At 51.3% G+C, this 13,527-nt stretch overlaps 1 protein-coding gene across 3 annotated transcripts in view; it reads left to right on the forward strand.

Annotated features, from left to right (window-relative positions):
* Smad3 (SMAD family member 3) overlaps positions 1-13,527 on the forward strand; it is a 110,936-nt gene that overhangs the window by 83,702 nt on the left and 13,707 nt on the right. For all 3 annotated transcript variants that reach the window (XR_003376937.1, XM_026779146.1, XM_005347784.2), the window contains exons 2-5: positions 4,884-5,077; positions 5,205-5,336; positions 6,567-6,641; positions 8,987-9,037. Coding sequence is in view for 2 of the 3 variants with exons in the window: in XM_026779146.1 (XP_026634947.1) it covers positions 4,884-5,077; positions 5,205-5,336; positions 6,567-6,641; positions 8,987-9,037 (452 nt within the window). In the remaining variant the exon portion in view is untranslated. The remainder of the gene's footprint in view (positions 1-4,883; positions 5,078-5,204; positions 5,337-6,566; positions 6,642-8,986; positions 9,038-13,527) is intronic.

Consider the following 13,527-nt stretch of genomic DNA (forward strand, 5'->3'; position numbering starts at 1 on the left):
ATATATATATATATATATAATGATTTTATGGCTTCGAAGCAGGGACGTGGACCAGATGACTTCTTGTAAGTCCGGTCAGGTGGTCATGTGCTCAAGAGCCTTGCAGTTAGGAGAGCTGACCTCTGGCTGCAGCCCTGGTACAGACTGCGTGGCTCTAGGGTCCCACCTTTGCTTTGGACTGGTCTAAGGGGTTGGATTTAATGAGCCAAGAGCATTGGAGACTTACTTTATGAACCATACAGCATGGTGCTGGTGGAGACCACCTAAGATGAACCAGAAACAGGCACCAGGGTGACAGGAAGCCCCATAGTGGCTGCTCCTGTTACGCTCCTAGATCACCCAAGCCAGGAAGGACTGACTTCTGAGCAGCTAGGCTCCTTCCTTAGCCTAGCATCATGCATGGGAGCGAGGCAGTATGGAGCCTTGGTGCTAATGCAGAAAGCTGCTGATGTCTGATGTGTTCTCATGGCGCCAGGGCTGCATGGAGTGTCGCCCAGGCCTCTCAAGAGGCTGTCAATGGTACTTCTAGTTCAGACAAAATACGAAGGCTGAGGTTTGCTCAAATTTATAGAATTGCTGGACACAGAAATGGCAAATCCAGGCTTAGGCAAGTCCAAAGTCTTCTTTGCCCCCCTCCCCTTGGAATTGTGGTATAATTTACAAATCAACTGTGCATACCCAAAGTGTGCTGTTTGGTAAATTTCAGCACGTGTCTGTCCATAATACCACCACAGTCAAAATAATAAATAGAGCCCGTATCCCGCCAAGGTCTCCCTTGCTAACTCCATCCCTCCCGTCTCTGCATGCATGCCTCACCTTCCAGGCATAGCTTGCTGGGCATGGTGGTGATGCATGGCTGTAGTTCAAGCACTTAGGAGGTTGAGGCAAGAGGATCATACAAGTTTGAATTGGCCCGGGGACTATACCGTATCTGCCATCACCAAAGCTAGAGTGACAGCTGTGTGAAAATAAAAAACCGAGCGATAACAATTTTACATACACAGAACGACCCAGTTCCTTTCACTCATGACCTTGATCCATCCATGCCTTGCTCCAGAGGCCAATATTGTCAGTTATCCTCTTTGTGGATGTAGCAAAGTACTTAGGTGTCCGTACATTTGTGGGCGTACTGCTTTGTTTCTCTTGGAATGCTTAGAAGAAGAATAGGTAGATCTTATGGTAGGTGTTGTGGCTTGAGTATGAAATGTACTCTATAGGCTCACACGTCTGAACGCTTGGTCTCAAGCTTTGACAGCACTGGAAGGATATGGAACCTTTAGGAGGGAGAGTCCCCCTGGAGGAAGTAAGTCCTTAGAGGTAGGTTTTGAGGTCCTATAGCCTAGCCCCACTTCCTGTTCACTCTGCTTCCTGAGTATAGATACAATATGACCACCTGATCTCGGGTTCCTGTTGCTTTGTCTTCTCTTCTGCAGTGAAGGGGTTGTAGGTCTCCGGAAGCCAAAAGAAGCTATTTGTTCCTTAGGATGCTTTTGTCAAGGTACTTTATTACAGCCACTAATTAGCTAAGATAAAAGCTGTAACCAGGAGTGGGGTGCAGACCATCGCGGTGGGAAGTCAAGGAGGCGGGCGCTTGAGGCAGCTGGTCATAGTGCAGACACGGTCAGGAAGAAAACAGAGATAAAGATTGTTCCCCGCGCACATTTTCCTTCTCAATAGTTCAGGATCCCATCCCAGAGAATGGTGCTACCCTTAGCGGGCTGGTCTCCGATCTCAGTTAACCCAGTCAGGATAATACCCCCGTGACAGGCATACATAGAGACCCATCTCCCAGGGGACTCTATATTTGTCAAACTGACCGTTAGACAGACCATCACAATTTATCTCAGATTATTTAATCACAGCAACTGAAAAAGAAACTAGTATAGTAGGTTTCTACGTTGGACTTTGAAGAAAACTCCCCAATGGTCAGAGCCACTGTATCACTGTTTCCCGTTAGTGACGTATACGAGTTCCGGTTGCTCCACACCGTTGTCACCAAGAGGCACACACAGTCCTTTTAATTTAGCTGTTCCCATAGTTGTGTGGTGGCATCTCATCATATGTAGTTATATTTTATTTTACCTATGTGGGATTTTTGCCTGCACGCATGTCTATGTACGATGGTGTACTCCATGGCCCAAGGAAAAGGCATACCACCCTCAGGAACTAGAATTATGGGTGGTTGTGAACCTCTGCGTGAGTGCTGGGAATCAGGACCTTCGCAAGAATGATAAGTGCTCTTAACTGCTGAGCCAGCTGGAGAGTCCCTTGGTGGTTTTAATCCACTGTACAGATTTATAGTTTTAGTCCCCTACCCCCTGTACTTTCCTACTTAGTAATGAAATAGAACATCTTGTCATCTTCAAATTCGCAGACTAGCATCTGTCTAGATGATTCACCTGTTAATTCCAGATTCGGCTGTTTTGGCATTTTTTACCCTAGAAACGGACGCTCTGTGAGATTTAGTCTTTGCCAATGTCACCTGTTATTTTTGTTTAAGTCTACAGATCAGGAGCCTCTACCCTGATTTCCTAGTTATCGATATATGAACTTGGATTTTTAATGGATTCTGCTTTTGGTGTAGTAACCGAGAAGTTATTGTTCAAGTCACAGAGATCTTACAAAGTTTGTCTTGACTTTTTTGTTGTTTGATTTTTTTTTGTTTGTTTTTCAAGACAGTTTCTCTGTGTAACAGCTCTAGCTGTCCTGGAACTCGCTCTGTAGACCAGGTCTTGAACCTGCCTCTGCCTCCTGAGTGCTGGGATTAAAGGCGTATGTCACCACCATCTGGCTCTCTTGACTTGATGTTTTTGTAGTTTTGAGTTTTGTTCTTTGACCTTCCATTCCTACAGAGGTGTAAGGTGTAGGTTGAAGTTCACTTTTCTTGGTGTGGCTCTCCAGTAGGTCCAGCACCGCCTACTGAAAGGTCCACCTCTCCCAGCTGGTGTGTCTTTGGCCCTTCTTTGAAAGTCAGCCTTCATGTATATGTGACTGTGTATGGTCTTTCTTGGGTCCCATGGGTATGCTGGTCAGTTATGAGTGCATTGCCACATTGCTTTTATGAGGGTAGCATTCTTGCTTTTTGGAACTATATTTTCTATGCATGTATGCATGTATTTGTATGGGTTTGTGTGTGCAGGTATGCTGATGTGTGCAGTACCTATGCACATGTTTGTCAGAAGACAACTCTGGCAGCTGTCCACTTTTTTGTTTTTTGAGACAGGGTCACATTGGCCTGGGTCTCATCAGGAAGGTGAGGCAGGGTGGTCACCAGACTCTCAAGATCTGGCTGTTTCTGCCTCCTCAGTGCGCTACCATAGCCAGCTGTTTTTCCTTGAGCTCCGAGGACTGAACGCAGGTTCTCGCGCCTGTGACACAGCTGGCTGCCCATCTCCCTAGCTCTCTTTGTTACTTTTAAAGCAAGAGGATACCCCTCCCACCATCCAGGTGGGCCTGTCGGGCCCATTCTTCCTCACTGCTGGCATGATCCTTCTCCTGCCACTTCTCTCCTGTCCTCGTCTTTCCCACCAGAGAGGTGACCTCAGCATCCAGCCAGTCCTGTGCTAGGGCCTTTGTCATACCCTGAAGAGTCAGTGTGGCCTCTTCCCTTATCTTTGGGGAATTCGGTAGCTTTGAAAGAAAGTGAGGAGAGCTGAAGGATTTTATGTCTTCACTTTCCCTCACCCTTTCTCTTTGTCAACACCACAGCTCAGCCGCTTTGCCTAGGGCTGGCTTAGAGAATGACCGCAGTCACCAGTGACTGAGAGGAATGCTCACCATGGGCTGGAGCTTTGTAAAGCAGTTTCTAGTAGAGATCAGGCAAGGGGGGAGACTGTCCCCATCGTAACAGACGCAGCAGTTGAGAGTTCTGGTGACCAGGGTTGCAGAGTCAGGAGCGTGAGCCACATCTCCAGGTCTTCTGGCTGCACATCCGGCTGACTGACTTCTGTGCCTCAAGGACTAGTCTCAGGCTGTCCTCTCTTGTTCGGCTCAGTAATTACTGTTTTCAGCTGCAGGGGCTATTTGGTCTGGGCCTCAGGAGGGTGGGGAGGTAATTACATCCTTCTACAGGCCCTTAGTCAGCAGCTCTCGGCCAGTCCCTGTGACCAAGCCCAGCACTGACCTTTGTCCCTCCCCATTTCAGGCCAGTGCCTTGGAGATTGGTTGGACCCTGTTTGGTTCTGGTTGGCACATCTACCCAGCCCCCTCTCTTATAAAGCATCATAAAATCTGTTGGATCAGTTTGCAGTGGCCCTCTGCTGGCTTGACTCCGCTACTAGAAGCATCATGCCCCTAACCTGGAGCTCCTAGGACAAGCCTTCTTATGGAAGAGGCAGTCCTACCTCCATTACTCTGGCCTGCCCCCCCACCCCGCAACCTGTGGGCCACACGCAGTCAGACTTATCACAGTATTTGCCTTTTTCATCCATGTGCATGAACACAGCCCATGTAAACATCTCAGAGGCCATTTGCTGCTTCTGGGGAACAGTCAGACTCTACCCTGTCCAGTGGTCGTCTCTACAAGGGCAAGATTGGTGGCAGGTGTACCTGCTTGAGTGTATCTCAGGCAGGTTCCCTTCCTTGAGAGCTGCTGCTGGGAGAATTCTGGGGTCTGCTGGATGCAAGGCCTTTCTTTTGGCCTGGGAAGCCTCGGCCTTCTTTGGTGGGCCTCCTTGCTGCTTTTGGGAGCTGGGCACATGTCCAGTAAGAACAGTTAGCTGTGATGCTTTGATTTCCTGGTCCCCTGTGTGTGGGGGAGGAAAGAACTTGAGAGTGTCTGCCAGCAAATTTGAACTCCCCAGGAGCTGTTGGGGGCCGGAGATGGGAGTCAGCAATCCAAGCCTCCACCACTGACACCTTCTGTCCCTTCTTTGACATGGCAGGTCACTGGATGGCCGGCTGCAGGTGTCCCATCGGAAGGGGCTCCCCCACGTCATCTACTGCCGCCTGTGGCGATGGCCTGACCTGCACAGCCACCATGAGTTACGGGCCATGGAGCTGTGTGAGTTCGCCTTCAACATGAAGAAGGATGAAGTGTGCGTAAATCCTTACCACTATCAGAGAGTAGAGACACCAGGTATGTGTGTGTGTGTGGCCTTGCCCTCCCCGTCCTACCAACTCTGGAGGGCCTAAGGTGCCCTCGGGGACTGGGACTTCAGCGTCCTGGCACTGACCCACCTCTGTTGTGTTTTCCTTGGGGACAGTTCTACCTCCAGTGTTGGTACCACGCCACACCGAGATCCCGGCCGAGTTCCCCCCGCTGGATGACTACAGCCATTCCATCCCTGAGAACACTAACTTCCCCGCTGGCATTGAGCCCCAAAGCAATATTCCAGGTAGGCATTGGCAGGGATGGCGCCATTTCCCCATTCTCTCCACGTCATCGTGCGTACAGCAGGCTCGTGGGCCCTGATTATGAACCATATCCCAACCGGGAATGATCGGTGGCCCAAACTCCCCTAACGATGTTTTTCTTGGCATGGAAGACCCTGTGACCCTTCTGCAGGGCTCCAGTGCCGTCATTTATTTTGAAAGCGGAAATAGCAACACTGTGTCTCTGCTCTCCCTCCCAGCCCACAAGGCTGGCACACAGGCAGGGTCCCTGAGGGGTACGGGGTGCGCTGCAGAGTGTGGAATGAGGCAGCAGAGGGCCCTGTAAGTACCCCGAGCTTCGGACTGGGCAGAGTGGGAGTTGAGGCAGTAAATAGAATGTGCCTCATTGTCATGGGCCAGCATTTCTGGAAGCCCCTCATCTACACGCAGATCATGTGTGAATCACTGCCGGGCACTCTGGGCATCCAGGAAAGCTGTGCTTGGCCATGCTAGGGCCAGTCAGGGCCACTTTTTGCTTTTGGGGCAATGATCCAGCTGTGTTCCTTTTAGAGTGTTCTAATTTGGATGTGGCTTTCGCTCTCTGGGTTGGCTTACTGGGCTGAGGTTAGCTGTGGCCCGTGTCTTGGGTCAGAACGCATGCATGCAGAGGCCAGCTGTCTGGCTTCTCAGATCCTTGCAGGTAGTGCTGGTCTCCGGGAGGGGGGGGTGTTAAGCTGTCCACTCCCTATCAGATGGCAGACCTTGGAGGGCTAAGGCAGGGTGGGAAGGTGAGGTCGAGTTCCGAGAAATGGATCATTGAGGGCGCCACCGCTGAACGGCAGCCTCACTGGGGAGTTAAGCCACATCCCCTAGAGACAACAGTGGCAGGAACAGCCAGCTTGCACAGGGACAGCCTCAAGGCCACAGCTCCCAGAGGACAGAGATGGTAAAGTAGGCATGTCCTAAAGCCTCCCTTCTTTACCTGACCTTGAAGGATGGGGACAAGCCAGCTAAACCGTGGTCCTAGAGCAAGGCATTTCAGATTTGGGAGTTGGTGTGTTAGGATCCAGGTTGGGAGGCAGAGGGCAGCGCTGGAAAAGGCCGGAGCATGGCAGAGTCCAGGAGCTGACACCTGCCCTTGAGGCCCAGCTTTCTTCTAGGCACTCTGCACTCAGCGGTGGAGTGAATGCATGGAGCGCCAGGGCCAGGCCTTACATTCCTTCTAATGGGGCTGCCTGCCTTCTAATCCCCAGAAACCCCACCCCCTGGCTACCTGAGTGAAGATGGAGAAACTAGTGACCACCAGATGAACCACAGCATGGACGCAGGTCAGTAGTGGTGACTTGCCCCTCCCTTCTGCCCCCCTGCTTTCCTGCCTGCCTGCTGTCTATAGAGCACTCCTCGTGTGCCTCGTACGTCACTGGAGATACTCTGTGCCACAGGGGCACAAAGTTGTTTTCCTGACAGTGTAGCCTGGCCATGTGGGTGAGGTGCTGGCAGAGGGTGGGAGAAGGGCTCCCACACCCAGAGCAGTGCAGGTGAGCAGGGAGGAAAACCTGCGTGGAGGAACAGCCCTTTCTGGTGGCCAGCAAAGACACCAGAAGCAACTGTTATTTTTTTTTTTTCAAATGTAGTGGCCAAATGAGATCGGCATGCCCCTGCTGGGAGGGACTGGGCCGAGTTTTCTCTTGCTGCAGTCCCAGATGTTTCCTGTGTCATATGTTATGGGACCAAATTGCTTCCAAATGAGCAGCTTCTTGAACAGAGCCCCAGCTGCCACACGGGACCTGCTCAGCGTTGTGTGGTGGGTGAGGAGGGAGAGAGCAGATGTTCCCACGATGGCGGGCTGCCTCACGCACAGACCACAAGAGTTTACACAATCCACAGGCGGGTAGAAGAGGGTTACATATGAGGCAGAAGCACAGTCACGGGGGTATTGTGCTTTTAGGTCAAGCATGTCCCCAGACATACCCATCCAGACCTGTGGCTGGCAGCATGGACCCAGCTGAGTGCACGGGAGACCTTCTATACTCAGTGCCAAGTGACCACTGCAAACTTGCAGCTACGGGCAGTGAGCCAGCTAGGCAGCCTCCCTCCAGCTGCAGAGCTTCTCCTCAGTCCCCCCCCCTTCTCTGTGTATAGAATGACCATTATAAACAAACATAATCAGAGAAGTCTGTATGTGGGAGGACTAGTCAGGCATGCTTTCACTGGCTCCAATCTGCTTGTGCCCTTCATTGTCTTTCTGTCCCATTATACCGTGTCCCTCTCCTATCTCTCCCTTTCTCCATGCAAAGCTCTGGGGGCCCAGGGTTTGTGTACCCAGCTAACCTAGGCATGGATGGGCAAAGGTCTCTCTTTGTCCCTTGGTTTTCCTCAAAGTAGCCTGTTTGGCTCCTAGTCCAATTGCTAATGGGCTTATCTTCTCTATCAGGTGAGGTGTGGAGGTGTCTCTGGTCTGAGGGTCTCCAAAGTCACCCTCAGGTCTTGCCTGGCAGCAAATGTGCCCTTTCAGAATAACCTTGACCTTCACGATTTGAGCTACTGCAAAATAGGAAACAACTATTTGTTTCCTGTATGCCAATCCTGGCATTAATCTTTTTTTTTTTTAATGTAACCATCTTATACTTAATTTATATAGTTCAATAGATGATTATTCCCTTCTTTGTACCAGGGGAAAAATTAAGGCCCCATGATGTAATATATTTTTACCAAAACCACAGCCAAAGTCATGGCTATTATGTAGCAAGCTTTTCAAGCACCATTATGGCCTCCAGAATTGTTTCTTATCTCCACCGGGTCAGGTGCTGCCACAGGGGAGAAGAGAAAGCCTGTGACCTGGTCTTTACCCTCAGAGTTCAGAGCTCTTCTGTTGGGATGAAATAAAAGAGCCCCAGGGACAGCTCAAGGCAGCTTCAGGGCTCAGCCTCAAGGTCTGGTGGATGTCAGGGGGTGGGGCCAGGCTGCAAGACATTCATAAATAAGTAACTGCACTCCAAGGCACGCGGGAACAAAGGAGGGTGGGATGGGACCCTGTGGAAAGGCCGCCACTGGCTTTCTTTGAAGACTGGTGTGTACGTGCGTGTGTGCGTGCGTGCGTGCGTGCGTGTGTGTGTGTGTGTGTGTGTGTGTGTGTGAGTGAGTGTGATTTTTCTTGGTAGCCGGGGCAGAGAGAAGATCAGAGTGTGAATTCGGTGGAATCCTGCCTTGCACAAAGTATCAAGTCAGTTGCTGAGTTGCAGGATTTTTGAGGCTGGGTCTGTGAATTTCCTGAGGTGATCTCAGGTACCTTAGAGCTAGACTGTGGAGTTGGGCAGTGTGGGAGGGAGAGAGGAAGGCTGCCCCTCCACAGTACCGGGCTGTGAGGCACGGGAATGTGTATCTTTACCCTTTCATTTCCTCAGGATAGTCAGCTGTCCCTGAGGGCAGGTGTGTGCGCTGGCCTAGCCGAGCCCACCATGGCCTGTGCTGGAGGGGCCCTCTAAGGCTGGTTACTCAATCCACCCATTCCACAGAGAGGGCAGCATGCCTAGATGTGTGGCGGGGAGTGTATAAGGCCAGGTCAAGGCTGGGTTGCTTAAGGTTTGGTCCAGGGCTTCCTTATGGCATGGTGAGGGATCCTGTCTTAACTGTAGAATACTCCAACATCTTACAACTGCGTATCACCTTGCAGGCTCTCCAAACCTATCCCCGAATCCGATGTCCCCAGCACACAATAACTTGGGTGAGTATTCATCGGTAAGCTGGGGGCCGTCCCACTCCTGGCTGTAGCTCAGCTGATTGCCTGAGTGGGAAGGGACAGTGAAGGTGAGCCCTGACCCCCTCCGTCACCACCAGCCCAGCTTAACCCATGGGGTTTCTGGTTACAGTGATCCTGGGGTCACCTCGGAACAGGGAAACCCGAGATCAGTGGTGTCAGGAAAGACAGCCTATGCTGGGGTTCGTGTTTCCCCTGGGCGGCATTCAGACGTGAGTGAACGAAATCTCCCAGACCTTAGGCCCAGGAGACGGGGCCTCAGCCAGCCAAACGCATGTGTGTGGCTTGGGGCAAAGCCACAGGCGGCTGCCCAGACTCAGCCCCCGGCTCCCAGAAGCTTGTTTCAGACACATGGTGGGATTTCAGCTGAGTTTATCATCTCATAATAACTTGTTATTAAAGCAGCAACATATAAGGAATTTGGGGAAAAAGCAATGTGCCCACGATCACACTGCCCAGCACAACTGTTTTATCATGGTCTGTCTGGTGTTTGTGGGGCAGTGTATACATGTGTACTGTGCCACTGAAACCATGGCCCGTCTGATCCTCTACAAATGTGTTTCTCCATTTGGAAGTCTTGATTATCACTGTACTATCTCACGATGTTTCTATCAGCTGACCCCACTGTTCCCACAACAATCTTCAGCTGTTGGACACAGGTCAGCATTCTGAGGGTCACCCTGCCAGCCTGCCAGCATCCTTCCAGTGTCGGGGAGGGAGACTCTTCAGGAGTCCTTGGGGCTAGAAACGGCAGAAGGGCTCAGAACAGATGAGATGTCTGTGTTTTTATCAAAGGTAGCTTTGGATATTCTGGTCTGTAGTTTGGGTTCATTGGGGGCGGGGCGGGACTGGGGTTAAGGCTGGCACTTGCTCTCTGGCCCAGGAAAAGCAGTTGATCGTGGTGGGACACTTTGGAGCAGAACACACTGGATGGGCTGGTGTGCCCATTTATTTCAAGACCTTGGCCGATAATGTTGGCGAAAACTCCTCATTCGTAACACTGGGAAACACGTAAAGAGTCTTTGAAAAGTGCCGACGGGTGGACGGAGCAAAATATGACTTTGAGATACAGTTTAAATCTTTGGAGTGTAATCTCGAGGAGCTTGGCTGAGGGAAGGTCACATTCTTGATAGTGGAGGACCGAGTTATTGAAAACAAACCAAGACTAGATGCCACTAAAGGCCGATCAGAGGCGTCCAGCTTTGGGGATGAGCTGCTTTAGATTTATTTCTGGAGCCATTTCACCTTAAGTGTTCAGGCAGGTGCCACTGGGAAAGCCTTCAAGGTCACAGACCAGTCTGCCGGTGGCAACAGCCTCAGGCTAGAATTTTCTGACTTAGGATCCCTCACGTGCATTTAAATCTTCGACCTGGGGTGCAGGCTGGGAGGAGGGTGAGCCAGGGCAGAATAATGACGGGACAAGTGTTTCCTGGGAGCCCTTCGGGGTACCCCGAGGGCTGGTCTTCATAACCATGGCAGAAGCGTGGTCACTTTTCATGTCACAGCTCAGGAGAGCCTCCTCGATCCATACCCTGTGTAGATGCTAGGATCCGGGCAGTCATTCTCAACACTTCTAATGCTGTGGCCCTATAATATAGTCGTTATATTGTAACCCCCAACCATAAAATTATCTTTGTTTCTACTCTATAACTGTAATTTGGTTGCTGTTAAGAATCGTAATAGAAATATTGGTGTTTCCTGATAGTCTCAGGTGACCCCCATGAAAGGGTTGTTTGACACCTCCCAAGGGGGTTGAGACCCGTGGGTTGAGAACCATTGGTCTAGAGCCCTGCTAGAAACATGGTCACAACATGACCACTCCTGTATTTCCCTATGGAGCTGAGGGAGCAGGCATAGAAGCGGGGACTATGCCCAAGAGGAAGCCATAAGCAATGTGCTGGGCAGACTCAGCCCAGACTCACCTTGGGCCAGGTGGATATTGGAAAATAGAACGAGATGAGAGATGAGGGACATTGCAGATGGAGGAGCAGGTGTGCTCCGAGGAAGTCACCAATGTGGTTATCAGCTAGCAGGAAGGGCAGGGGCAAGGTGCAGCTGAGTCTTGAATGCAATGTCACTCTGCTTCCCTGCCCACACAGCAGGAGGTTGCGGGTATGCTGGAGGGGTTGTGGTAAGATCCTAATAGCACCATCATAGAGGAAATCTGACCACTATATAGCGTATAAATTTGATGAGACGTTCCTGGAGGAAAACCAGAAAGAAACCCAAATAGTTGGTGGGCGTCCTAAGAGAAGCTAAGGTTCACACGCTAGAGAAATGCGAAAGGCCGTTTCAAGAAGTGGCTGTGGACCTGTGTGCACAGGACAGGGACCATAAGGAGGCCTGCCCTGATGAGGTGTGATGGGCCTAGAGAGAACTGCCAGAGGTCTCTATGCTCCATGGAACCTCCCTGGGAAGTCAGGGAGGCAGCGGCCCAAGGCAGGAAGTTGTAACTATTGCTTTGTGTTTGCTGTTAGTCCAAGGCATTGATAGAGAGCACACGGTACCTGTGTGAAGCCCCATCCCCCCAAGTTCTGTGGTGAGCAGCATAGCAAGACCTCCAGGAAGCCCATAGGAAGGGGTCCACAAAGACTGTCCTTCCCACAAAGACTGCTAGGTACTTCTCTCCCTTACCCACTGACCGTTCCAGCAAGTCCATTCTGGAATGCCACTGAAGGTTTGGCTGACATCATAGGAGTGGGTGGATTGGGTAGAGAGAGGACCCTGGCTCAGAAAAGAGCCAGAGACACAGGCAGAAGGGGACACTGGGGACAGAAGACAAGAGCCTGAGGCCAGGAGGAGGATAGGGTTATGGGCACAGTGGCCAGGAGGTAGAGATGCTGAAAGTGACAGCAGAGGAGACTTCTCAGGAGTGCAAAATGAGATGTCAGAAGAGCTGAGGAGGGGCATCAGGAGCTTGGGAGCAACCTTCACAGAACAGTCAGAGGTGTGTGGTGCAGGAGAGCCGCAGGCTGAAGGGCATGCAGAAGGGGGCTGTCGAGGTAGCAAAAGCCGCACCCTTTGTGATTGGTGACTAGGTACCCCAAATGCAGAATGGAGATCAGAACACCGAGAGTGTTGTCTTAGTTAGGGTTACCATTTCTGCAATGAAACCATGATCAGCAGATTGGGGAGAAGGGGTTTGTTTGGCTAATACTTCCACATCATAGTCCATCACTGAGGGAAGTTAGGACAGGAACTCAAACAGGGCAGGAGCCTGGAGGCAGGAGTGGATGCAGAGGCCATGGAGGGGCATTAACTTGGTTTATTCCTCATGGCTTGCTGAGCCTGCTTTTTTAGAGAACCCAGGACCACCAGCCCAATGATGGTCGCACCTACAATGGGCTGGGCCCTCTCACACCCATCGCTAAGAAAGAAAATGCGCTACAGGCTTGCCCACAGCCCCTGCTCTGCAAAACAAAGGGCCCAGGGGTTGGTTCCCCAGGGTTAGCCTCTTCTGGAGACATTTTCTCAGCTGCGGTCCTCTTCTCTCAGACGACTATAGCTTATATCAAGCTGATGTAATTCTAGCCAGCAGGGTGCTTTCTAGAAAAAGATGGGGACATCTCAAGATTACAGGTATGTCTATGAAAGGACTTGTTATGAAATTATTATGCAGAGAAACTGTACCACATCTGGTTATGGCTTCCATTTTCTTCCCCGCTCAGGCCCCAGCTCAGGTCTGGGGAAGAATGAACTTCTCAAAATCAGCGGTGCAGTGACCTGAGAGACAAGGCCCAAAGGCAGGACAGAGCCCCAGCTGGGCATGGTGCCCAGAGATTAACCCTGGGGAACCCCTGGGCCCTTTGTTTTGCAGAGCAGGGGCTGTGAGCTGGGCCTGTTTCTGTTTAGACACATCATGCTGGGTGGGTCACCTGAAATTTCCCAAGTGTCTACATCAGGAAGATTGAGGAAAACAGGGGAAGGAAGCAGCAGGTTAGGGAAAGGTGACCCTCTGGTGAGTAAGTTGTTCCCTGTCACAGTGACACATGTAGGGTGTGCCTGAGCTGAGGAAACTGAGGTCCTTGTAAGAGCCCGACACAGCAGAGAGCTGAGCCTATTGTGGTAATGGCTTCCTGGAGTGCCCATGACAGGGTGAGCCTTCCTCTGCTGGGTTAGGGCTGGGCTGGGTGGTAGGATCCGAAGCCCACCCTTCTCCCCACACCCCTCACCTCCTCACCCCCTGGAATGGTGAGAAGCCAGCAGGATCCATGCTGCCAGACACAGTACTTCTTAAAAGCCAGCTGCAGCCTTCAGTGGCTTATGGAAACACAGGCAGGGGCTTGGGTAAGGGACTTGCTAGGTACAGCTGTGCACACACGAGGACCTGAGTGTTCAGACCCCGAGAACCCATGTAATGCTGGATGTGGGAGCATTTGCCTGCAATCCCAGCGCTCCCACAGCAAGAGACTCCTGGAAGCTCATTGGCCAGCTGGACAGGAGACAGGTGGGGACTG

The sequence above is a fragment of the Microtus ochrogaster genome, chromosome 5 (assembly GCF_000317375.1).
Source record: "Microtus ochrogaster isolate Prairie Vole_2 chromosome 5, MicOch1.0, whole genome shotgun sequence".
NCBI classification, from domain to species: domain Eukaryota; kingdom Metazoa; phylum Chordata; class Mammalia; order Rodentia; family Cricetidae; genus Microtus; species Microtus ochrogaster.